Genomic DNA, 27451 nt, shown 5'->3' with positions numbered 1-27451 from the left:
ACACGATTTAACACAACACTTAAGGCAGAGTTAAGATGGATTCACGACATGAGCAAGTTAAAGGCTGCCAAGGATAGACAGACATGCCGAGTTGAGTTTCCCCATCAGATTAACCACAATTTGACTGGTGGAACAAGGTGATCACATAGGGGAATAGTATACTCTTGGTCTAATTTTTTTTAAATGCATTTCAGTCATATTTAACCAACAAGTCACAGAAACCCTGGTATGCAAAGAGCATTTTCCTGCAGGCATTCATAGAATAAATACAATAGAACCAATCAAAAACTACACACAAAGACTGACAAACAACCAATGCGACAAAATACAAAATTTAAAAAGAAGATAAATAGACACACACACACAAAACTGAGAACCTGAGCTGCAGGGTCCTTGAAAGTGAATCCATAGTTTGTGGAAATCAGTTCAGAATCGAGTGAAATTATCCACGCCAGTTCAGGAACCTAATGGTGGAAGGGTAGTAACTGTTCCTGAACCTAGTCATGTGGGACCCAAGGCTCCTGTACCTCCTGGCCAATAGCAGCAACAAAAAGAGAGCAAGGCCTGGGTAGAAGGGGCCCTTGATCAGAATTGCTGCTTTCTTCTAGCTCATTAAAAGAACTCTCAGAACAGTCCTCCCAGAAGATGATAAATCATTGCCTTCCAATAGCAAATGTGAGTATTGCAACTGGAGAGATCTCAGCATGGTTGGGAGGGAGGGAAGGAGGGATGATGACGAGGTGAGAAAGAACAGACAAGTGAAAGGTTGACATTACAAGTAGGGGAAGTTCCACTGAGAATAGATGTCAGTACAAGCCAGGGGCATCCAGCCAAGATTAGTTGGTGGCAATGAAGGGAGAGAACGAAGGTGGGAGAAGTAAAGAGGTAGGGAAGTGGGGAGGAATGACAGGTTAAAATTATGAGTAGGGATGTTACATGGGAATAGGTGTCAGTATGAGCCAAAGGAACCCAGCCAAGAATAGTGGTTTAGTGATGGCACTGGTGATTTGGGGGTTTGGGGGGTCTTGATGAATCAGTGTGTTCCACAACACACTAAGTGCTGACAGTGGAGTCCGTGAGTCAGTCCTCTCTGCAGAATAGTTAACCCCATCACTGATTGCAACATTAACCAAACTATCAGGCAGGACTCTGCAACTTACATGCAAAAGACCAATGTCTGCCTCCATACCACCCTGTGCCCAGAGTACCCAGCACTACCAGTGGCCTGTGCCCACCGTGGCTTTGCCTCAGGTTGCAATCTGAAAAAAGTCCAGCTGTTTTCAGTTCTTAGAAAAACATGTACAAATGCAGCTTTACTTTTCTAGGGAGATTGCTAGTTACCACCACTTACCATCCTATGTTACCCAGTCAACTCACTGATGTATTCTAATATGAATCTACGAACAAACATGCAGGCAGAAGTCTCCGTACAACATCTCCATTTTGAAAACTGCATCCAGAGTAAAATGTATGTCAAATATTGGAACACAACTAGGAATGGTTTTAAAGTAACAGAACAGAACTTTCAAAGTAGGCCATTGGGACACTCAATCAATTATAACCAGTTCATGCCCCAAAAACAGTGCAATACAGAACACTGGACTGCCACCAGATCTTCAGAAGGGCTACATGGCTAATCCCACTCCCTGACCATCAATACCACCGGAACTTTCTCGATTAGGATCTCTCACGACTGAATATCTCTTTTCAATAACCTCTTTGCTTCAAGAAGAACGAAGGGGGAATCTCACTGAAACCTACTGAATATTGAAAGGCCTAGATAGTGTGGACAGAGAGAGGATGTTTCCTCTAGGGGAAAAGTCTAAGACCAGAGGGCACAGACTCAGAATATAAAAGCACTATAAGGATGCCCCCTTGGAAAGGAGATGAGGAGGAATTTCTTTATTGAGAGAGTAGTGAATCTGGAATTCATTGCCACAGATGGTTGGAGGCCAAGTAACTGGGTTTATTTAAAGTGGAGGCTGACAGGTTTTTGATTTGTAAGGACATCAAAGGTTACGGGGAAAAGGCAGGAGAAATGGTTGAGAGGGATAAGAAAAGTCACCCATGATTGAAAATATCAATGGGAGAGCAGAATTGACGAGCTGAATGGTCTAATCCTACGCTGCTAGTTGATCAATTTCCAACATGTTCAAGGCCTCACCCTCTCAAAACCGAGCCGTTTATTAGATTATTACATCGGCTCAGTCATCCTACAAAAATTTAACACAAACATTTGTGTTGAACTCCCTGGGCACCTTACCATTCCACGAACCTCAAAGTATCAAATTCCTCACTAATGCTGAAGGAACACAGCAAGTCAGGCAGCATCTATGGAGGGATAATAAGCAGTTGACACATCGGGCCAAGACCCTTCATCATGACTGATGAAGACAAAGAGTCTTGGTCTGAAACATCAAGTATTTATTTCCTTCTATAAACGTTCCCTGACCTGCTGAGTTCCTCCAGTATTTTGCGCAGGAATTTCAACATCCGCAAAATCTCAGAGTTCAAATTCATCAGTGTGCTGTGTTTTGTTGCTTTAGTCTCACCTGCTTCTGCTCCTCAGCAGGGCTCTTCTCTGGAGTACTGACTGTTTCCACCTCCTTCACCGTGGACTCATCCTTCTCTATCTCCTCTTTAGCAGCCTCTTCTTCCAGCTGTTTCTCCAGCCGACTCACAAGCTGAGCCTTTGTACCTTTCCAGTTCAGATTCCTTGCTTTCAGTTCCCTGCGGAAGTCTTCCACCTAAAAAGATAGCAGAACCTGTCACACCACAGCTCTAATGTGCTTGATTCTGTAGTGACGGTCAGGCTGCACTTTGGAGTATTGTGAGCAGTTTCAACCCCTTATCTAAGAAAGAATGTGCTGGTTTTGAAGAGTAGCCCAGAGGTTCACAAGAATAATCCTGGAAATGAAAGGGTTAAATGTATGAGGGCTATTTGATGGCTCTGGGCTTGGAGTTTTATAAGAATGAGGGAGGATCTCATTGCAACTTACGGAATATTGAAAGGAGAGGATGTTTCCTAAAGTGGGCGAGTCTACAACGAGAGGGTACAACTTCAGAAGAGATCCCCTTAGAACAGAGATGAGGAGGAATTTATTTAGCCAGAGGATAGTGATCTGTGGAATTCATTGCCACGGATGGCTGTGGAGGCCAAGTACATTTAACTCAAATTGGTTGGTTCTTGATTAGTAAGAGCGTCAAAGGTTATGGTAAGAAGGCAGGAGAATGGGATGGAGAAGGGTAATAAATCAGCCACGGTAGAATGCTGCAGCAGGCTGACAGACTGATCCCATGTTTTATAGTCGAACACTGATTAGGTAAAGTCTCATTTGTCTTTTTGTATAAAGGTACATCTCAGACAGCTTTGACATGTCCAATCATACAGTCTCAAACTTTCTATAGCAGTGCATCTCTATACATTGAGATTCCCAAAAATGAAGGCAAAACAGATATGCTTTTGACAGGACCTTTCGGGGGCTGCCAATCCTTTACCAAGGGCACTCAATACCACAGCCAATTTCTTGTTCATTTATTTTTCACATGTGTGTTGAAACGTATAGTGAAATATGACGTTTGCAAGCTAAAACAAGCCCTGTTCCTCTTGCCCACCCACCCACGCACACGGTATTCCAGCTCCAGAGCAGGCCGGCCTCTGCCTCCAGTGGACTAGAAGATTCACAGACATTGGGCTTTGACTTCCCCAGCAGATCAGTAGACCCAGGCTTTGTGCAGACTAAGATTTTAGTCTCACCAGCAGCATGACGCTGGCCTGAAACACAACCTATTGTTTCACTAGCTTCAGATACTCATTCATTTTGCAGCAAATGTTGTGCTTCCAAAGATTACCAGAGTGTCACAGAACCTTGCAGCTGCCATTCAGCGAACTATGCTTGAGCTGTTCAACTAACCCTGAGAGTTTCTATAATAATGGATCAGAATGTCAGGCCTGAATGATTTCAAGTGGAGTTGCATTTCAAAGAACGAAGTGTGCAATGAACCAGGGATTCTGAATTACAAATGAACAGCAGCCAGAATGGAGCAGTTTACAGACATACAGCTCCATCGTAGCCTTCCCACCGTGGAAGAAATGTGGAAAAGGTGATGCCACAAGAAGGTTGTATCCACCCTTAAAGACCCTCACCACCTGGGACATGCGTTTTCATTGCTACTATAAGGGAGAAGGTGCAGGAGCTTGAAGACACACAATCAATGTTTTAGGAACAGCTTCTTCCCCTCTCTGAAAGCTCAATTTTGGTATTTTTTTTTAAACAGTTGTTTGACATATTCATTGTAATTTATAGTATATTTCACCAATTGGATGAAGCAACAGGTCAGTGATAATAAACTTAACTGATTCTAGTGGAGCAGCGACCATGTTCCACATCCACAGTATGCTGGGCTCTCCACAGGTACAAAAACGGCTCTTACCTTCATTGTCTTTAGATCCAGGTTGCTCCACTGAGTTGGGGTGGGGAGAGCTTCTTCCCCCTGCTCTTCCATCTTCTCTTCAGTCTGTGAGGACCAATAACATCACATTAGACCAAGCAGCCTGACAGTGCTGGCCGAGCCCTGCTTGCTATCCAGGTTCCACGGGCAGCCTGCATTGTGCCACTGACAGCACTCGGAAGGAAACTGTCTGGAACACTCAGTCAGCGAAGCATCCTGAGCATACATCGCCTCCCAGGTGAGGGGAGGCGCATGTAAGCAAGAGGCATGAAAGGGGAAGGTTAGGAAACGTGGACTTCGCACGGCAACCCAGAAGCAGCAGTATTGAAGCTGCACACCATATCCAATAATCAGATGCCTTCTAGACCCCTTTGTCCCCCATTTGTAATCAGCTTCAATTAAATTTATAGCATAGGCCATAAGATTCACCGTGTCCTTGCCAGGTAAAAAAGCTACCCAGGTTAACTCCATTCCCAGCTAGTAGGTTTCAGCCCTTCAAGTGCTGACCCAGAATCTTTTTAAACATGAGGAGGGTTTCTGCCTCCACCACCTTTTCAGGCAGTGAGTTCCAGACCCCCACTATCCATCGAGTAAAATGTATTTTCAACTCCTCTCCCAACCACCTTTTACTTTAATCTCCTTCAGCATGGTTCCTTAGATCTGCACCCCCTACTAAATGAATTCATTTTAGAAAAATGGGTTCTTTTACTTTAGACACAGTAAATCAGTCAGCCTCCAAACAGAACCCTGGTACAAATAGAATTCTCCAGCCCTGATAAGTGCCCTTTAATGCTTTGCCTACCTTTGTATAAAATGGTGACCAGAACTCTACCCAATATCCCAGTTGTTACTTGAGTTTTATGTAATTATGTCATAATCTCATTTCTCATACTCTATGCCTCGGCAGATAAATTGTGTGGTTTTAACACTGTTTGCTTGGCCTGCCTTCAGGGTCCATCTGTTCTTCTACACGTCTCAGTATTCTGCCATTGATTGTGCATTTTCATGCTATAACCGTTTACTGTAAATTTCCAGGTACATCTTCACATCCCATACCACCCCAAGTCATTACATGTTTCATGGGCAGCCTTTCACCCTTCCCAAGTAACAGTCTCAATGAAGACTCTCAAAAGATACTCTCATCACAGCGGAGATAACCCACCAGGTTATCACAGGTATTCTGCTCTTCAGATACCTAACGGCAGCACCAATTACTCCCAACTTAGCTAAAGCATGGGCAAGATACAGAGTAAAGGACCCTCTGCAATGTTCTCTCAAACATGCCCAGGGTAGGTACTGCATAAAAGCTGCAAAACAAAGCTCTCCCGCATGGTCAGAGTCCCTGCTTAGAAACACACAGGCAGAGTAAGGCTCCATAGTCACAGCAAATAGGAATAGGAGTAAGCCTCTTAAACCAACTGCACCATCAAAATCCTGGCCAATCCATTTCCTTATCCACTCTAGGCCCATAAAGCTCAACTTCCCTTACCAATCAAAAAGCTACTTCAATTCCAAATGAGTCCAGAGCTAGTGTCTTTACCCAAAACGTTGACTGTCCAGATGCTGCCTGACCTACTGAGTTCAAGTATTTTATGTGTTGTGCTCAGTTTGAATATACTTGGGCTGAGCCACCAGTTTTTCCAGGACAAGCAAAGAGAAAAGCATCCCTATCTTTTGGCCCTTCTGCCATCTTTATTCTTTTAATACTTCACTTAACGTCCTTGGTTAGCTCAAACCAAGGACTGCTTCTATTCTGCTATTATATGGCTATTGAATGTTTCCCTAGTACTATTAGATAAGACAGACTCTTGACCTCACCATCTACCTCAGTGTGACCTTGCATCACACTTCCTCTGTACATTATTTTGCACTATGTTATTGATTTACCTTGTACTACCTCAATGCACCACTGAAATTAATTGATTTTACAGACTGTATGCAAGGCAAGTTTTGTTTTTCATCTCACTGTACCTTGGTACATGTGACAATAGTAAACACATTTACCAATTTACCCCCTCTCCATTGTTCTGAATACTCCCAGATCAGTTACAAGATGGCCAGGCACAGAGGAAAGGTCCCTTAGAACTGTCCCATCAACCAGCCTCAGGACACGGGTTGGATAGTCCTACAACACTGTCTCATCAAACACTTAAGGCAACAGGTGAAACACTGTTTACACTATTCTGCTGAGCACTCCCATGGCAAGCAGAACACAGTAAAACACAGTTCGATAGACCAGCTGCATTACACTGAGATAGAGCAGCCACTGGTCTGATCCCTGCACTGGCTTGCTGACGCTTCCAACACAGGGAGGTCGCCAATTTTCCTCCCCACACCACCCCCCCAGACCAATCAGGTGCTGATTTCCCCATTGATTCCCTCAAGCCCCGACTGATCTGGAATGGAACAAACTGCCTGGTGTGGAAGCAGGAACACAGACCAAAACAAAGGAGGACATTTCAGTAAAAATGTTCGTTAACCCATTGGACTCATAAGAGTCAGACAAGGCCGTGCTTTCAGCCAGCAGCAGCGAGACTGTAGGTGATAACTCCGTATGTTTCAAGGAGGAGGCCACAAGCATCAAACGTCAACAGGTTCTGAGGTAAGAAGACAGATGTCAACAGGACTTTTCAGGGTTGTGCTGAGCATTTCTATGAAATGTTGCACCAAAACTACACTACCCTAGTAAGTCTCTTTCAGTATTGGATTTAATGCGGAGCAGCAGCTAGTTTCTAACTGAGCCTGAACCTGGTAGACAGCCTGAGGTTAATGCGATGGCCAACTCAACACTATATATTCCTGGGGTGGAGCTTCGATGGGTAGAAACCTACCACTGCACTATGCTGTTAGAGCTGTATGACAATTACCGTGTGGAGGAAACTTTGGATAATTCTAGTGTACAACACCTGTGCTATGTTACTTACAACAATGGTGCAGTGTTGGCAGAAACAGGCTACTACTGTATGGCACTGGATAAGGCACCAGTGATAATAGCTTGTTAATTCAGGGTGACAATGCTATACCTAGTATACCTAGGATACAGGTCTAGTGTTTAGTAGCTGTGGGTGTGGTCTGTCAATATAAAACTTTGGGGGTGACAGCAGTCTATATGAGCTCCAAGTTCTAAAACTGCCAAAGAGTTTACTGTTTTCATTCCTAGTGACCAGTGAAATCCAGCTGCTAGGACCCACAACTCTTGAGGTAACAATTCATCTAACCCAACTGCTCAAGGGCCCTTACCCAGAGAAGGTAACAAATCCACTACTGTCTGACATCTGTGTTTTTTGTGACTTCTCAGGCCTGGTTGGGTTCCTGATGAAGGGTCTTAACCTGAAACATCAACTGTTTAATGCCCTCCATAGATGCTGCCTGTCCTGCTGAGTTCCTTTTTGTGTATGTTGCTCTGGATTTCCAACACCTGCTGATTCTCTTTAGGTCTTTGGCTGCTCCAGCATTAAAGTCTCTGGCCTGAAAGGACATTGCTGTTAGGAACAGGAATCTCCTATAGGGAGCTGTCATTGTGGTATTGGTTCGTCAGATATGGGAAAGGGGAATCACACAAGTTTCGGACAGAACCCCCCAGCAGCTTCACAAAAGGGCATGTGCATCCTAAAGCAGCAGAATACGGAACACGTGGGGAGTTCAGGTGAGCCCGTCAGGGGAAGGAACGGCAAGTTGTCAGGAAAAATGCATCATAAACAGTGTTTCATTGGGTGTGAAAGGGTGTCAGAGGATGTATGTGTTAATGTGTCACCAGTGTAGTCTTGGTCTGTGTGTGGCCCTTCACATTGCTTTAAACAGAGTATTTAAAGAGGTGAATTTGTTCTCAGTTGTAGCTCCCCGGTAATTAATCACTGTAATCCCAGGTGACAGAGATCAAGTGTCATGCACTGATAGCATTAGCTGCTCTTTCATTGTACTATGCAGGACTGCAAGCACACATGGATCAACAGCACAGTCCATCTCCCCGTGATGATCAAAACCTACCCACATCCTGTCAGCAGGCAAGGGAACCACAGGCTGACCTGCCTAAGCACATCCCACTTAGTCAGAGTACTACAGCACCAAAACAGCCCTTCAGCCCATCCCTGCTGAACCTGATCCCACTGACCTGCACCTGGACCAGTGCCCTCTCTACCCCACCCATCCATGTACCAAATTTCACTTTAATGTTGAAAACAAGCCCACATCCACCACTTAGACTGGCAGCTCATTCCACGCTCTCACCATCCTCAGAGTGCAGAAGGTCTCCGCTTGTCCTCATAAGGATCCCACGCTGACTTGTCACAATGCCCACATGGATTTACAGACCAGTTATCCCCATCAGACCATTCCCTGCTTAAGCTTGCTGTGGGGATTGCTTGTGGAAATGAGACTGACCCATACTTCAGCCTGCGTCACTACTGGAACTGGTCCAGGAAGGGGGATGTCACCCTGAACAAACAGTGAGCCAATTCCACCTGAACTATGGGATTCTTTCTGCCACCTTGACTCTGTTTAAAGCAATTGGGATGTAGGCACAGTGTATTCGTGAAGCCCCTCCACATTTACTAAGAGTGGCAGCAGCTTAATAAGACTTCTCTGCTGCTGCATCATTTTAAATCTCAAGTTACATTACATTGACAAAAGCTCCCATCAACTGAGAGCTATTGGTCACTCTCAGTATGGCAGTGGAGGGGTTTTTTGTGTGTGTGTGTGCATATAAGAGAAAGAGAGAGAGAGTGTGTGTGCGTATGTATGTGTATGGCTGTGTGGTGTAAGAGAATGGAGTAATAAAAAAAGATTCAATGCCTCATCTCGGTCCGTGTCCTTGTGCTCTGCCTGCTCCCTGTCAGTCAGTTGTTGCGTGTATCCCAGGGACAGTGCGTCCCACTCCAAGCGAGTAGGGAGGCAATGCCAAACATCCGGCAGAAATACAACCACAGTCTCCACGCGGGCTGGGAGCAGCCGCCCCTCACGGAGCTCTCCAGGCTGAAGGTAGCGAATCTCAGCAAAGCGAAACCTGTCACAAGGGAAGAGGGTTACTGGATATAATAGTACACAGGACCAGAAAACCAACGCCAATGATACGCGCCGCCCATACGTGTTAATTATCACGCCGCCCCACTTGTCTTCTGCTGCCAAACAACCTCTTCTCCCCCCCCATCACATTCTCATCACCAGACTTCTAGATTCCCCCCCACTCCCTGGAAAATGGTACTTTAACACTGGCTCTGCAGAGGAGGATTGGTAACCAGCAGGAACAGCCTATTCCAAATACTATCCTCTGGGTGAATGTCAGCCTCACAAAGACTCAGTCCTGAGGTGACACAGCAGGGGATGCTTTCTCTGCCCAGGTTCCTCGCAATGGAAAGCTTCATTTAGTATCCCAAGACAGGAACAGGTATAAATCCCAGACAGATATGACTGAAAGATTGCTCGCAGTCGATGACCTTCCTACCGTGTGCCAGCCCACCCCACCCTCCGCAAGGCAGTCAACTACTGTAACTGTACTGCTGATAACTCATTTCATTTCTCCCACAGAGACTCAAGCACACAGCTGAACTGATGCATCTAGAGAACCAACAGAAACAGGTTAGCCACATCACGACAGGAAACTTTATCTGCGTCGAATGACACAGGTTGGTAAGAACAAAGAACAAATCAGCAAGTAACCGTAGAGGGGCTAGCCTCTGCAGTTCTGCATAGAGAAGCCGACCATGAGGGAACTGCACCTCCTCATATCCAGAGTGTCACTTCTAGCCAGAGGGTGTAACAGAAACCCACGCATACTGTGCTTTCACAAATGCTGCTTCACTCCCTCAGCTCGTGTCATTCTAATCCTTTCCTGCTGAAAGCCCCCTTACCTTGACACAAGTCGGAGTTCCGTATTTGTTACTGAAGGGAGATTGCTTATTACTGAAGTCCTGCAGGTACCAGGAAATAGGAGGTGGCTGACAGGGCACATTCCTCCCCTTGCTAACCACCAAGCTTTCTGCACCCAGTGATTCAACATGCATCCACACACAGCTGCTCCTCTGCACAGAGGCGGACTCACCATTGAGTGCAGGCGCTCAGATCAATGCCGGTCAAGAATTTGGTGGTGCGGATGGCCGTCTTGATGAGTACCCTGGGATCCTTATCGGGGCCCGGTCCATCAAGAGAAGGAGACCAACTTCCACCAATCGCCACTGCTTCCTCCTTGCCTTTCATTCCTACTAGGAACTGTACAAAGGAACATGAGACAGAGGGTGGGGAGAGGAGGTGGAGAAGAGAGGGAGGGAGAGGAGGTGAAGAAGAGGGGGGAGAGAGGAGGTGGAGAAGAGAGGGAAGGAGAAGAGGTGGAAAGACCGGGATTGTGCAGAAGGGAAAAAAGCACAAGGGTGGCGAGGAAGTCAAATAACCGCAGGTATGATGGAGAAGCATGGTGATGGGGTGTGATGGGGTTTGAAGGGAAAGGGCGTAGACAGTGAGGAATGGAGTGTGGGTATGGGGAAAAAGTAAGGTCAAGTAAGGTATAAAAGAGAATAAACAGATAGGGAGAAGGGAGAAATATGAAACATAAATCAGAGCAGCACGGATCTGAAGCTCGTGCCTAGGTCGAGATGATAGCAGGCAATGTGCTATCCAGCCAGCACCCCAAGAACAAGGACAATACCCCTGTTCTACTTGAATTAACAAGATATTTTAAACGGTAAAGGTACTGGATAAGTATTTCACCCAAAAGATGTTACCTCTTCACTTTCTCTGTAAGGTTCCTCACCCCTTCAGTGTGGGGATCACTGGTAAAAGACATCAAGAGGGACTGCATTGTCTTGATCTAAACAGTAGCCAGTAGCTAAAACTGAACTTGGCTTCAAAATGGTCAGGGCTGCTGCTTACCATTCTCATTTTGTGGGCTATCGCACCGTGATAATGTCAGCTGACGGGTTGAAGGCAGCGCCTAACCTTACAGCTTAGAGCAGCTTCACCACTTGGGCTCAGTGAAGTACCAACCAACCAGCAGCGAGACCCGTTCCACCACAGGAGATAATGGAAAGCTCCTTTACAATGAGCCAATTCTGGAACCTACCTTAATCAGCTTACTGGGATGTTGATGTGTCTCGGTTGTATCTTTAGGTGCTTCGGCCAATGTGCATGCCTGGCGGTACAAGTCGATGAGGTCTGGGCAGGACAACAGAATCACCTGAGGCACAAATTGGGCATGTCAGTGAAAGGGCTATAGTCACTCAACAGCACTGAACAGAGGCACCGTCACTCAAATCTAGGCTGGTCTAGGAAATGATCTGTTGAAAGCACAGCATTCAGCACAGTTCAGTTAACTGTGCAACTCGCAGGGCCGGAAGGGCTTATTCTGCACGTATCGCTAAACAAATAAAAAATAAAACTCTCAACTTAGTGCAATACAAACTCAAACCTTTTTCCTGTTACAGCACTGTATCATAGCAGTTAGTGCCAGCGCTCACTCATCAGGGCTTACTTCCCACCACTGCCTGCAAGGAGTTTGTACGTTCTCCCCGTGGCCACGTGGGTTTTCTCTGGAAGCTCCAGTTTCCTCCCACATTCCAGAAGACATATGTGGGCATGCTACATTGGTGCCAGACGCGTGTTGGCTGCCCAGCACAATCCTTGCAGACTTGATTTGCAGCTTTTTGATGCACACCTGGCAAATTAAGCTGATCTTTATCTTTAACATCCTCTGGTATTCAAAAAGTTTCCAATCTCAAGTGCTTTTCAACTTTTGAAGCTCTTTTGCCAGTCCTGACTGTACCTGGGCAGGAATCCTTCAATGTGTGTGGGGTCAGAGAGATGGGCATTGTGAGCACATGTCCACGTAACAAAATAGTGAGTTCACCCCAAATGTCCTGAATAGAATCTTCCCAAGTTCTCTTTGGCTTGGGAACCATTCGCATAAACTCATACAATTCTGCTACTGAAAGGTGAGAGGTAAACACAGTGTTATAGAGCATTTAGGTTGGGAATCCCTAGAGGTTATCGAAAGCACAGTGACTGAACTCTGCAACTATCAACTGGTGCTGATCAAACAGCTAACGTGGCATAACCTGGTTACTAGCAGATGGATAGGTGCCTTTCAATCCTCGCTGATAACGGGGCGGCACTGTAACATAACAGTGACTGCCGCTCTCTTTAAAGAGTTCATATGTTCTCTCTGTGGCCGTGTGGATTTCCTCCAAGTGCTCCAGTTTCTTCCCACATTCAAAAATTAACTACGGGCTAGTAGGTTAATTGATCACATTAGTGTAACTGGGCAACACAGTCTGTTACCGTGCCGTTTCCCTACACAAAAAAATTGTCACACTTAATCACTGCAGCCCAAGACAACCTCAAGTCTCACTGCAATTGCTCTTTAACCAAATCTGTACTCAGGGAATACAGATCTGTAATTCCCTGATGTTATGTTGAAGCTGCATAAGACATCGGTGATGCCTAATTTGGGGTATTGCGTGCAGTTCTGGTCACCTACCTACAGGAAAAATATCATTAAGTTTGAAAGAGTACAGAGAAAATTTACAAGGATGTTGTCAGGACTTGAGGTTGAATAGGTTTAGACTTTATTCCCTGGAGCGTAGGAGAACAAGGGGAGACTTGTTAGAGGTATGCAAAATTATGAAGGATATTCATAGGATAAATACAAGCAGGCTTTTTCCACTGATGTTGAGTGAGACTAGAACTAGAGGTCAAGAGTTAAGGGTTAAAGGTGAAATATTAAAGGGGAACTTTTTCACTCAGAGGATGGTGAGAGTGTAGAATGAGCTGCCAGTAGAAGCAGGTCGAGAAGTATGGATGGGAGGGGTATGAAGGGCTATGGTAAGGGGGCAGGTTCATGGGACAAGATCAGAGTAACAGTTCAGCATGGGCCAGATTGGCCGAAGAACCTGTTTCTCTGCTGTAGTGCTCTAATACTCTACTGTTAGTTCACCTTCAGTTCAACTAACACACTTTTCCGGAACATTATGGTCACATAGAAGTCCATCTAATGGACAGAGATATTTCTCTGACCAGTACTCTTATTTCTTTCCAAATCCACATTGGTTCCATGATGTCAAATTTTCAGTATTCAACGTGTCAAATGGTTTAGTAGCTCCTCAATGAAGTTCAACCACTTGATTCAGGAGTTAGTATTCAGCTTTAAGGCAGCACAGCTCCCAACCTGTTCAACCCCTGTCAGTCACCTGTTCCTTGAAAGCATCTGCTCACCTTGGCACTGTATGTGGAATCAGCATCTGGAGGATCCATTTCCATCTCTTGTCCATCAGTAGGTTCAAACCCTTTCTCCATTATGTGGTAAACACACTTCTGGCCGATTTGCAAAGGCTCGTTCAGTGGGAATGTATTCACCCAGCACAGTCTACTATCAAAGAATGTGTCAGGGATGTTGAGGCAGGGGTATCGACGCTGCACTTCAATTGTGTCACAAGCAGTGCTGAAGGGCAAAATAGAGAATGCTCCATCAACAGACACATACAGAGGGAGGCAATCCTTCTAATTCATTATGTAGTTTGTCAATGACTGCACTGACCATTCTCCATAGTGGCTCCAAATGAGAGATGTAGGAGTACACCTAATTAACATAGCTCACTACTGAATACTACCCCAGGCTCGCCTTCCTTTCAGATCTTCAGGATAAGGTAGCAATATACTGCAGATGGGTTTTACTAACTGACCCCAGAACTCTCTCACTGTGGGGAATCACGAACTGACCCATGGTTCCTTCACTCCGTGTGGCCTTACACACTGACCCCAGGTCCCCTCACTCCATGGGGACTCACAGACTGAATCCGGGTCCCCTCACTCGTGCCAACAGTGATTCCCAGACCAATACGTTCCATCACCCTCCAGATGTTTACAGCAGGGGTCCCCAACCTTTTTTGCACTGCAGACCAGTTTAATATTAACAATATTCTTGCAGACTGGCCGACCCGGCGGGGGGGGGTTCAAGTAGGGTTAAACTCACCTCAACATGTCTTTTACAGTTAGGGTTGCCAACTTTCTCACTCCCAAATAAGGGACAAAAGTAGCAGTCAAAGCCCGGGACACTTTACCCCAGGAAAGACTACCATGACTATGAAGCCTTGCGCAGGAACCTGTGTGCACGTGATGAGTGCATGCGCATACATAACTATTTTTCCCCCCACAAATCCGTTTTGCCTTCACCTTCCTGACTACACTGTAAATACTCTATATAGGCTGTGTATTTATCATATCATTCCTGCTTTTACTATATGTTAGTGTTATTTTAGGTTTTATGTGTTATTTGGTAGGTTATTTTTTGGGTCTGGGAATGCTCAAAAATTTTTCCCATATAAATTAATGATAATTGCTTATTCGCTTTATGCCATTTTGGTTTACGAACAGTTTCACAGGAATGCTCTACCTTAGCGGGAGGAAATACAGGACAAGGGCGGTCCCGTATGGGACAAACCAATTTAGCCCAATATACGGGATGTCCCGGCAAATATGGGACAGTTGGAAACCCTATGTTCAAGTTCAACAGTGCGTGACAGGGAATGAGGAAAGGTGCAGCTGACTCATATTGTTTCCTCACGGCCCAGTAGCACATGCTTTGCGGCCCAGTGGTTGGGGACCGCTGGTTTACAGGACAGTCCACCCCATTGCCAACTAGGAAATAAATGTCACAATGAAAAAGGAAAAGGCATGGTAAAGAAGGAAATAGAAATGGTAGCACTTGAGTTACCATCTTAAGTGAGTAGCAGCCAGTCCAGTGCTCTGGCACCAAAGAATGCTTGTGGGTATGATGGTGACAAAATCAGCCACTAACCTTGATCTGTACCAGTGCCAGAACCAACAGGCCACTGGGTATCGAAGGTTCACATGGACGCCCTCTTCACTATTGGAATGGTAAAGACTACAAGTAGTGTGTTCATTTTTGATTGCCTCATTATAGAAAGAAAATGGTAGCTTTAGGGAGAGTGCAGAGATTTACCAGGATGCTGCCTGCATTGGACACCATGATATATTGAGCGTGCTGGAGTGGAGGAGGATGAGAGATGACTTGATGGAGGTGGAGAAACATGGATCAAACAGACAGCCAGTGACTTTCACCCAGGGCAGAAATGGTTAATACAGGAGGGCATAATTTAAAAGGTGATTGAAGGGAAGTAAAAAGGGGGCGGGGGGGTAGATGTCAGAGGTAAGCTTTAAAAACAAAACAGTGATGAGAGTGGGTGCATGGACCCAATGCGAGGGGCAGTGGTAGAGGCAGATATGTTAGAGACACACGGGACATGGTGAAATGAAAAATGGAGTGCTATGTGGGAGGGAGGGGTTAATCTGACCTTGACTGAGTTAAAAGGTCAGCACAACATTTTGGGCCGAAGAGGCTATGCAGTACTGTTGTATGAACGTATGAGCGTTCTAAGGGCTGGTACCTGTCCAGGCAGAAGCGGGAGTACTGCACATTGTACGAGGGAATGTAATGGCGTGCCTTCTTTGCTGGCCCTTCCCCAGATGTCATATCCTGGTAGCGTTTATGGGAGCCACCCTGGCCACCCATGCGCTTGTAATTGTCCCTGTGTGGGAGAAAATAGAGCACAGACATTGGTTAACTCAGACCACGAGAAAAAATTCCACAACATTCCCGAAAAAAGTAGGGTACATTGAGCATTCTGGGCACGCTGCTGGCACTTGCGGGCTGCCCCAGCATATCCACAGATATGTTAGTTGTAAACTATGTACATGTGATAAATGAATCTGAATCTGATCCCATACGGGCTGGCAGTCCTGGACTTCTGAGTGTAAGCTCACACTGAAAATCGAACACCAACACACACCCAGTGTGAGAACATACTCAGAGTCAGATTAATCTCAGCATTAGGAGGCACCCAGACCCTGACACATGGCTAGCATGCAGCTGCCTCAGTGCACACTTTGGGACTGATCACTACAAGGCCTGATACCTCATGAGGTGTCCACAGACAGGGACCTCAGCTATGCAATGCCCAAATTTATTTATTTAGAGATACAAAGTGGATTAGGGCCTTCCGACCCTTTGAGCAGTGCTGCCCCAGCAATCCCCAACGACTCCGATTTAACCCCGACCCAATCACAGGACAATTTACAATGACCAATTAACCAACCTTTGGACTGTCCCGAGGAAGCCAGAGTACCTGAGGAAAACCAAGCGTTCCATGGGGAGGAAATACACCTCTTACCATGGACACTGGGATTGAACTCTGCTACTGTAGCGCCCCAAATCCGAAGCAATTGGATGGAATTTGACTTATAGTCTTTAAGGACGCCCAAAGCTGGGATACCTTTTCTCAGCTTGAGGCAACATCCCCAAATAAAACCTCAGTAAGACAACCATCATCCCCACTAGTTCTTTCCAAACTTGCAAGAATTAAAGCGCATTTACCTCCTGTCGCCTCTCCGACCCATGTCCATTCGACCATTCCTGCCCATTGACCGCAATCCCAAATCCAGCCTGCGGCCAAGCTGGGCATGTGGTCCCAGGTGAACCAAAGGCTGCAGCAGACCAGCTGGCGAGGGAGGTGGGGAGATGAGAGGAACAAAGGGGCAGCGACAGAGAGTTGGTGCAATGGGGAAAGGGGACAGAGTCAGTGAGGCAAAGAGGGAAGAGAGAGAATAAAGGGGAAGGGGAGTAGAAGGAGGTTGCGGAGGAGAGTGGGAGAGGTGGGAACAGCGGGGAAGAGATGGTGGTAAAGGGATGAGGTTGAGCAGCGACAAAATACAGAGAGGGAGAGGGGGGAAAAGAGAGAAGCTGTTAAAAAAGCACGACAACCTTTCATGATGCAAACTACACAAGGGGCAGAAACAGATCAGGACTGCAGAAATGAAATATTATTTTCTTCTATAACATTGGTTTATATCGAACATCTTCAGAGTTCTGTGGCGATAAAATACAGAATAGGTGGCCTGGATTAGCACACCAATCTAGACCACTGAGCTATAACACAGTGATGTAAATATGATAGAGGGCAGAAAGTGATGGCACGAATGAGAAAGGGACATCAGTCTAGTCGGCGGTGAAATTAGAATAGGTGTCAGCTGGTAGGTGCTTCAGAGCCACCTTACGGCTGCTGATAAAGCTCTGTGATCTATTGTTCTTGAGCGACCGATACTCACGTTTGTGAGGGAGCTGAGAAAGAAGCGGCTGCGAGGACAACAAGGAAGGAATGCGTGGAGCTTGGAGCAGAGGCTGCGGCTGGGGTTTAGCTCCAAGGATGCCTTGCTTCTGTCCAGACATCATGTGCGATGGATTCTGCAAAGAAAAGCAGGAATAAAAGCAGTTGACACAAGGGTTCGCCAGCCTGTACAGACCCAGTCACCTACCGGGGTCAGCTGCCTTCTGGAATCTCAGTCACTTATACTGGGCTAGTGACACAGGACGAACAGTGACATATCACTTAAACCTTGCTCGCAGGTGGTTAGGGTGGGGGAGGAAGTCGGTGATGGTGGTGGTGAGAGCGGGAAGGAAGGGTGGGGTATGTGGGATGATGGCCTCTAGTGATATGTGAGAGGGGAAGAGAGTGTCCTTCAGCTTTAATCAAACCTGCAAAGCAAAGACAAAATTAACAGACTGCGCCGCGCCATGCCCCCCCCCCCCCCGGGAGGCCACGCCAGGTTTTGCAGGGGCCACAAGTAACAGAGGGCCACCGGAGTTTCTGAACTGGCCAGTTTACTGTTTTGATGAAATATTACTAAAGTATATAAATAAAAGAAATGAATACACATAATCTAATTGGAATCCTTAATGAAATCAATGGGAAAAGATGCTAGATGATGCAAATGAAAGAGCAAAAGGGGTGTGTGTGTTTGCATGCAGGCGTCGTGCATGTGAGAGTGTGACACGTCAATCGTTATCTCTGCTCTTTTTTGACCATGCATCACTGTACACAATGGTAAATGAAAGTCACAAGTGGGCCAGGAGCAGAAAAAGGTTGAGGGCCATTGAACTAGCACATCAGCGATCAGGGTTTAATTCTGCTGCTGTCCATAAGGAGTTTGCACGTTCTTCACGACCCCGTGGGTTTCCTCCAGTTGCTCCGGTTTCTTCCCACATTCTAGAGACGCAAGGGTTAGTATGTTGTGGGAAGGTCATTCTATGTTAGTGCTGGAAGCATGGTGACACTTGTGGGCTGCCCCAGCACATCCTCGGGGGTGTTGATCGTTGATGCATTTCACCGTGTTTCGTTGTACATGTGTTATCAGGTAAAGCTAATTTCCAATCACCCCCATCCCTAGTTCCACCCACCCATTGACAGTCACTATAACCATGACACTAGAACCTACCAATACCTCAAGTGTACAGCTGATGGGATGGGTCCGAGGAGCAATCAATGTACTGACCACCGAACTATCCTATCTTCTTTCAGTCCCGGTCTCAGTATCAACGCGGATTATGATAAAATGCCAGAACTGAACCAGGTGTTGCTACAGGAGGAACGAGGGGTCTGAAACAGAACGGCCCACCTGGCATCTGGAAGACGCCCCAGAAACTGGAAGGACAGGGGTATGGGTTCTGTGACAGACGGGAATCTAGAGAGAAGGGAAGAAACAGGATTCGAGAATAGATGATAGATGCAGGGCCTAAAGATTGATATGTAGGGGGAAAAGAAGGGTTAGTAGTAGTGGACTGGCTAAATCTTATTGAATTCCTCGACAAAACTAACACCATAAGCTGGCAACCAGGGCCTGTCAGTATTTCTTTTTCACTCAGCTAAAGCCTGTACCTGAGTGGGCTGCACCTGGACTTTGAGTGCGCTCCATTTCACTGAGTGATTGGGGTTGAACACCGCCTTCACCAGCACTCGCTCCCCAACCTGGGGTATCCGACCCTTCACCACACTGCAATACAAACACACGCACAAATCACATATTGTCCACTGCTGCCAGTGCAATGTAGAGCCTCCCAGTGAGAGGGACACCCTAAAGTGGGCCGGGCTCACAGACCACTCAGGGCAAAGTCCCATGGTTATGAGGCACTATTCCACTGGACACACTGCCCACTGGCATTGAGGACCTCAGTCCTAATTGCATTGTAGGTGAAGTCACACACATTCAAGAAGAACTGCTTAACTATTTTTGACAGTTCCTGTGAGTGACTATCCTTACTTGAGCTTAAAACAGCACATTTTGACAGACTGTTCAACGTCTGTGACAACTGAGCTGAAAGCTCTCTGGACAGTACTCTTTTAGAGATCAGCCAAGGGATCTCGCAGAAAACCCTCTCCTTAATCAAAAGACACTGAAGTCCCCCGTTACACAATCTTGTAATCGAGCTCAGAGCAACTGGGATCTGAGCGGCCCAGTGGCCATTTTGGGAGTAAAATGGAAGCTAATAAGAGGAGCTTCCAATACTACACTCACTACTGGTTCAAGCACCACTTACTTCAGATGGAACAACATTTCCTCATCAATGAACCCAAAGTATTTGTGGAGACTTGTGACCTCTCCTGTAAACACTTGCTGCCTCTGCGAATGGCCTGCCTGCTGGTGGTCCTGCCAATAGCAACAGAACCGACGTCATTATCATACAAACAGGGGCAACAATCTTTTGGCAGCACTCCTTAAAGGGTAGACTCACTACCCTTCCAGACTCGCCCTTCAGCTGAAGTTTGCTGGCCAACCACCTGATCGCTGTAAGCAAGGGGAACTCCTCAAACAAGTCTGATTGTTCTCAACTGATATCCCTGCTTATTGTTCACCTTTGTTTACGATTAATGCGGAACACCAGGGGTGACACATACACCCAATACACCATTCCAACAATGCTGTTATTAGCATCAAATGGCACGTCTCAAATTACTAAAGGTAACTAACAGCTGATAAAAGGCAACAGTCTATCAAGTCCAAGTGGCAAAATGGAATCAAGACTGACATCATTTATGAAACTGAAAGCTTGTCTGCTGACTGTCCAGGTAAATGAACTCCACACCGTTCCACACGCAGGGAACTCTGAAGGCCTACCTGCTGACTGTCCAGGTGGATGAACACTCCACAACACCGTTCCACAGGCAACAAGCTCTGCCTTCTCAATGAGATGTTAAACCGAGACTCCATACCTTCTCTCCCTCTCTGGGAGAGAGTACAGACCAACATACATCCATCAACCAACAACATGATTAATAACTTTGCCAAGGATGGGTCGCAAGCCTGACTGTGAAAGGAGGGTTGAGCAACCCCATCCTGTTTCAAAGCCAGAGCTATAGAAATGCCGACAAGCTGTGAGAGGAAGGATCTTGGAAGATGGCCTACACCCGGGGACAAGCTGCGAGACTGGCACAGGATAAAGGACACTGGCAAGCAGCTGTTGGCTGCCTATGCCCCAGAAGGAGTGATGGGCTAAAGAAGAACACCACAATAATCAGGATTGACTCCTTAATCAGCTAATAGTCATTTGCAGCATCTTGCTATGCACAAATGGCTTGCCAATTTCCAGTCTGAAAACTCGAGGCTGCTCATGACATCTAGAAATACCTACAGAATGCCTTCAGTAGCAAAGGTTTCTTAAGAGACATTAGGGATGTGATTCCAGAGCTCTACCTAACTGAAAGTAGAGGCACCAAAACTGACGGAAAGGGATGGGGCAGGGATCAGACAAGGGCCCAATATCTGAGTAACACGCAGATCAAAGAGAGTTGTACGAATGCAGGCAGTCACAGAGAAAGCAAAGGCTTTTTAAACACAATCCTTGCCGGTGGGAGAGGCAAGAGTTGAGGGTTTGGGGCAGTGAGAGGGTTGAGGCAGTTTTGAGAAGAAGAGTAAGAACATGGCAGGCTTTCTATGGAAAGTAGTTTTTGAAGAGCTTCTCAGACCACTGGAATGGTTTCACCTGAAGACAGTGTGAGTCAGGACTTCAGCAGAGCTGTAACAGAACGATGCAAGGGCAGGGAAGGCAGGTGGTGTGATAGCTAAACACAAGTCTGCTAATTGTTCCTGCTTTACTTTACACATTAAAAGCTACCTGACAGCAGGGTGTCAGTTCTGCTCTGACCTGACTCGCCTATGGGGAATTCATGACACGTAGAACTATGGAAAGTTTCAAGGCAAGTCAATGAGAAAACAGGCAACTGGGTACCCCATCAGAAGGCTGAAAGAGAAAGACAAGTCAAGCCGTTAGATCTAACAGGAACAGATACGGCAATCAGTGCGGTGAGCCATATGGCTCATGAATTACTGAAGAGAAAACAAAGTACCAGAGAAAATCATGGCCAGACCGAACCAACCGGAACTGGACCAAGACAGTATCAGGGAAAACCCTGTTCCAGACCCCTGGGATGGTGGGATGGTAGGATGGAAGGGGGGACAGGCTTAGGAGCATTGTAAAGGGTCTGATGTTGAAACTGAGCACTTGAAATGGAAGGAATTCTACTCCCCAAAACCAGCATCTCTCACCTCAAATACAAAGCTCAAAAGAGAAAGGGCACATGGCTAGTTTGCAAACCATGAATGAAGAGTAGAACTGTGGAATGCCTCCAATTATAAAGCAAGTATCTCTCCTCCAGGGCATCAGGCTCCAATGTAAACAGTCATTTTTATTATGCAGCAGGATACCAATTCCACAGGCTGATGTGCTTCACAGATTCTTAAGCTGGCTCACAAATACTTATACAAATTCAGTCAGAAAACATATAACCTCCTTTAATATCACCCAAACATGACAGCCCACAACCTTGTCAGTCTCTCCATTCACTGACACCCACTTACCAAGTGACCGGCATTATAAACCCTGACCCTCCCACCTGCCCTCATTATAGAAAGGATGTGGAAGCTTTACAGAGGGTGCAGAGGTTTACCAGGATGCTGTTTGGATTAGAGTGCATGCCTTATGAGGATAGGCTGAGTGAGCTGGGGCTTTTTTCTTTGGAGTAAGATGATGAGAGGTAACTTGATAAAGGAGTACAAGATGGTAAACAGACATAGGTCAAGCAGCCAGGCAGCATTTTTTCCCAGAATGGAAAAGGCTAATACATAGGGGACATCATTTTTAGGTAATCGGACAGAAAGATGTCAGTTAGTTTTTTGTTAACACAGAGAGTGCTGGGTGTGTGGAACTTGCTACCGGGGTGATGGTACAGGCAGATACATTACGGACATTTAAGAAATTCTTAGCTAGGCACATGGATGACAGAAAAATGGAGGGTTTAGTACAAAGTTTGTAGATAGATGTTGGGAGTAGGTTAAAAGGTCGGCACATTATAGGCAGAAGGGCCTGTATTATTCTATATTCTATAATAACTCCTCTCACGTGAATCTGCACTGATAACCCATCAGAAGCAATCCTTCAACAAAATCTGCCCATGGCTGAATTAATATAACCAAGTAATTATGCTCTCCACACCCCCCATAACATTAACTCTACTGATTAAAACCGACTGTGCCGACCCCACATGACTTCCATTGCCAATGTTAACCCGTGACGATGATAAACCAGCAGCAAATAACGCGCATGCGTACGCCCCCACCTCCCTCCGCACATCAGCACAAACTTCATAATGTGGCATCCTCGACCAGCGCAGTTACCTGTAGCAGTGCCTGCTGTATGGATTGTGGTCCAGGTCCAAGCAGCGACTGCTGCTGGCCTCCATGAGAGCCTACAACAAGAACACAGGCTTCACTTGTAGTTCAGTTATTTCACAGGGCTTTAAGATGCACCTACAGCAGCTGGTAGCAGTGGGAATGGTGGGCAGCACCATGCCTCATACATCTGGTACTGGGCAATGTCAGTTCAGGAGCTGCATCTTCAAGAATCGGTGGTGAAGCTCTTACTGAGTAGCTTGCACCCACAATGCACCCAAGGTACCTAGTCACCGCAGGGTGACCGACATCACAATGTTTGCTAGCTGTCCTGTCTAACTGCTGGAACGATGCCCTGGCAGTCAACCATGTCATGAGAATGGGGAAACAGGATGATACCTACACCGATACAGCTACCAGAGATGCGTAGTTTGCAGCGAAACGCGTTACAGCATCCACTGTAAGACTGGGGTTCGACTTCAACTGTGGTCTGTAAGGAGTTTGTACGTTTAACACCGCCCCCCACCCTCGTGACTATGAGGGTTTCCTGCGGGTGCTCCAGTTCCTCCCACATTTCAAAGATGAACGAATCAGCGTTCATGAGTTGTGGGCATGCTACGCTGGCACAAAACAGCATATTTCACAGTGTGCTTCGATCTTTTGATGTACACGTGACAAATAACCTTTAACTCTTTGGCTGAAGCAGGTACAACAGTTAAATGGCATTTGGACAATTATGAGAAATGCTTGGAAGGATGAGTCAGATGAAGGCTAAATGGTTTCTGTGCTACAACTCTAATTACATATGACACACCCCTCAGGGGAGTGAGGAGTGAGGACTGAGGGTGGGTGTAGTGCTTGGATGGAGGCAAGAAGTGATGCTGAGGATGATGCTTGGGCTAGGGGCCCAAGTTATGGGGTGTGGGAGGGATGAAGGGGGAAAGGTATGGGGTGGGTGGAGAGGGGTGAAGGAGGAACTGAAGGGCTTGTAGGAAAACAAAGGGAGGAGCCAGAAATGGTGATGGGAGCTGTGAACACTTATTGTATGGTGAATGTTGCAATGGCAATTAAGATTTTGATAGGCATTTTTATCAACGATCTTTGCAAACAATCACCCTAAATAAACACAAGCCATACAATGCAGGATGAAATACACACCTCCCTTCGAGGACTGAAACTGATTGCCCCACATTGGTCTTGTCTGCACTTCTCACCAAGACGAACGTGTTATTCCTCGGAAGGCAGAGTCTGACTCAACTGAAACGCACCTGAGAAAAGGATGGAATTACAGACAGTTGATGGTTTAGAATCTGGATTGCAGTTTGCTCCACGTTCACTAAGTCAATCAGGAAGTGACTGTCGAAACATGTTTCTATCCAGTGAGATGTCTTAAAGTCAATTTATTATCAAAGTATGTACAGTGAACATCATCATATACCATGAGATTCATTTTCTTGAGGGCATTTTCAGTAGAACAAAGAAATACAGCAGAATCAATGAAAAGTGACAAGCAATGCGCGAGGACAACCTGTGCAAATACAAATAATAAGGGTAAATTAATAATACCAAGGACAGTTGTTGAGCCCTTGAAGGTGAGTCTGTAGTTTGTGGAATCAGTTCAGAGTGTGATGAGTGTAGGGTAATAACTGTTCCTGAACCCGTGGAATTGGACCGAAGGCTCCTGCCCCTGCTGCCCAGTGGCAGCAGCAACAAGAGCGCAGGGCCTGGATGGCGGATGCTGCCTTCTTGTGGCAGTGCTCCATGTCGATGTGCTCAGTGGTGAGGAGGGCTTTGCCTGTGACAGACTGACCTTTATTCACTACTTTCTGTCAGCTTTTCCATTCTTGATCATTGGTGTTCCCACACTGGGCCATGATGCACTAGTCACTGCGCATCTATAAAAATTTGTCAAAGTCTTTGGTGACAATCAGAAGTCTCCTACATAATAAAAGACTCAGCACCACACTCCAACTTTGTGCCTTGGCCTCTGATGCTAATCGCCTGGATTCGTTCTGGTTAGGAAGATCAAAATAATAACCATTGCACGGTTTACTGACTCCACCGCTATCAGTTTTGTTCCAGTGACATGTGCTGGAACTACCACCGACATTACAGACCTTCAGACTGAGGGGTATCCCAGACACCTTGCTATTCCAACAGGGGAATTAGAAAATACTAGAGAAACTCCTCTGGCTTGGAAAAGTGGAATCTGCCTTGAACCTACCATGTGAGACAGAAGAAAATCACATCATTGTCTTAAAGTGTCCAGATTCGCTTTACAGGCAAAACCTATCACACTCATATAGTTAGTGAGTACACTTATTATCAAAGTGCGTGTACTGTGTACAACCTTGACATGTCTTACAGGCAGCCATAGGAATCTCCTTTGACTGAGCGAGCTAGGGCTTTTCTCTGAAGAGGAGAATGAGAGGCGACCTGAATAAGATGTATAAGATGAAGAGAGGTGTATATCAACTGGACAGTCAAGAGACTTTTTTCCAGGCCGGGAAGGGCTAATATGAAGGGGCATAACTTAAGGTGATTGGAGGAAAAGTATGGGGGGGGGGGGTATCAGATGCAAGTTCTGTACAGTGTGGAGGGTGTGTGGAACACCACGCCGAAGGTGGTGGTAGAGACAGATACATTTGGGACATTTCAGAAACTCTTATAGGCACATGGAGGGAAGGGTTCAATTGATCTTGGATTAGGCTAAAGAGCCAGCACACCATTATGGGCTGAAGAGCCTACACTGTATTGTCCTAATCTTCTCTGCCAAGGGAAAAGGCTTGGAGCATCTTCGCTGATCTTGGATGGAAGGACAATGTTAAAACATTTGCCAAACCAATCCCCGTTATTGCTGATAGAGAAATAAACCAGTGCAGCTGAAGGAGTCACAATAACCCAGCTAAGAGATGAAGTGAGGAGGAGTTTGGCAAATCAGGAAGTCAGAAACTTTAGGCCAGAAATGGATGTTCAGTTAGCAATGTGGTAGCTAACTGCATGGATAAAGTCAAAATCAAATTAACTACTCAAAATTTAATCCAGCTTCAGGCACCCACAGGAAAATAAAGAAAATAATTTATGAGGGAAAAACTATATATAAACAAAGACTGACAAGCAAAAGACAAATTGTGTAAAAATTTAAAAAAAGGGAAAATAATAAAACTAATGGGAGGGGAAATGGGAAACCACTTTGGACAGGGCATTCAGGAAATAAAAATCAGGAAAAACAACTCTGAGTAACAGTACTGCGACTTCAGTCCCTAACACAATGAGATGGAGGATATATTTTTCAGCACTAAAAGGTGAACACAAATCAACACCCAAGACATTGCTTAAGTGCAAGAGGGGAAAAAAATGATTCATTCAAAGAACTAAGATTATTGTATGACACAAAATGAAAATAAAGAGAAGTGAGATCGGAGGAATGGTATTAGAAAGGAATAGAGCGACTATATTCAATAAATGTGCCGAAGAAGTTGGTAGTAGTGCAGCATAGACGTGGAGGGGAAAAACACAAAAGATTGTTCCGGACTTTGAAGCAAAATCCCCTGAATTTAGGAGCAGAGACTGTAGCAGAGAAAGAGAGAGAGAGATGTGGGAGACAGAGCTGCAGCTAAGATAGAAAAATGGAGCGCGCGAAGAATAATGAGGCTGTAGCAGAGAGAAAGAGCGAGATAATGAAACAGGAAAACCGTGCGGAAGTAAGAAGAGATCTACACAGGAGAAACGGGGGGAAATCGAACCGCAGCGATCCTCACGACGGCTCTGAACAACAGGGGCCGGCGGGTGCGAGGCGAAACCGCCGTGTGGGGGAACCGCCATGTCAGGGGGGGACTCCACACCGCCGGGGGGGAGAGGGAGGCCGCCGTGTGGGGCAGAGAGGAGATATCCGCATGGCCGGGTAGACGCCACACGCCGGAGGTGGGGGAAGCGGGGTCGGGGTGAAGGCCCGAAGCCTTCATCTTAGGCCCAGGCCCATTCCCGCGCTGCCTCCCAGGGCGAGCCCGAGCGGCAGGCCCGATGGATGCAACCGGCTCGCCTTCCGCCCTCGCACCACACACCCCTGTCGTGTCCCCGGGTCGCGCCGCCGAATTTCTCCCCGATTTCGGGCCAGAGCCTGGATCCACTGCCGCGGCCTACCTACCGTGACCAAGTCGTCGCCGCGTCCACCCGCCTGGAGGACTACGCCAAGGCCGAGGAGCGTGTGCTGCGCCAAGCGAAACCCGGCGCAATCGCGCCACCCGCCAGCTGGGAGATACAATGGCAATGGGAGCCTCCACCAACACCTCCACCGTGCGGCCCCTGGCTGACTTGCAGCCGTTCCAACCTCACCAACAAAGGACTGGGTCTGAGAGTACAAGTTAACCAACTGTGTAGTCAGTGGACAGTTGTCATGGACATACTGTATTGCGCGAACATTTGTTGTCTTCCTCGACACTTTAACCAGCGAAATAGAGCCAAACATCAGCTAGTACCCCGTGTCAAAGCTATTTCA

The 27451-nt window shown here is 46.4% G+C and overlaps 1 protein-coding gene across 2 annotated transcripts in view; it reads right to left on the bottom strand.

The window, feature by feature from the left end:
- LOC140192842 (cell division cycle and apoptosis regulator protein 1-like) overlaps positions 1 to 27204 on the bottom strand; it is a 49988-nt gene extending 22784 nt beyond the window's left edge. The window contains exons 1-12 of one of the 2 annotated variants that reach the window (XM_072250328.1): positions 27101 to 27204; positions 24112 to 24221; positions 22960 to 23030; positions 17560 to 17695; positions 16829 to 16952; positions 15843 to 15983; positions 13651 to 13876; positions 11504 to 11617; positions 10490 to 10656; positions 9244 to 9454; positions 4435 to 4518; positions 2553 to 2747 (exon numbers count right to left, since the gene is read on the bottom strand). In XM_072250328.1, the coding sequence (XP_072106429.1) occupies positions 2553 to 2747; positions 4435 to 4518; positions 9244 to 9454; positions 10490 to 10656; positions 11504 to 11617; positions 13651 to 13876; positions 15843 to 15983; positions 16829 to 16952; positions 17560 to 17695; positions 22960 to 23030; positions 24112 to 24145 (1503 nt within the window). In that variant the 5' untranslated portion in view covers positions 24146 to 24221; positions 27101 to 27204. Of the gene's footprint in view, positions 1 to 2552; positions 2748 to 4434; positions 4519 to 9243; positions 9455 to 10489; positions 10657 to 11503; positions 11618 to 13650; positions 13877 to 15842; positions 15984 to 16828; positions 16953 to 17559; positions 17696 to 19166; positions 19282 to 22959; positions 23031 to 24111; positions 24222 to 27100 lie in introns of those variants that run through there. The other variant, XM_072250327.1, reaches the window with a different exon arrangement.
- Positions 27205 to 27451: the final 247 nt, after the last annotated feature.

Source organism: Mobula birostris, unplaced genomic scaffold (assembly GCF_030028105.1).
Source record: "Mobula birostris isolate sMobBir1 unplaced genomic scaffold, sMobBir1.hap1 scaffold_282, whole genome shotgun sequence".
NCBI classification, from domain to species: Eukaryota; Metazoa; Chordata; class Chondrichthyes; order Myliobatiformes; family Myliobatidae; genus Mobula; species Mobula birostris.
Note: the sequence above shows the minus strand (reverse complement) of the source record. Positions and strands in the feature narration are given on the sequence as shown.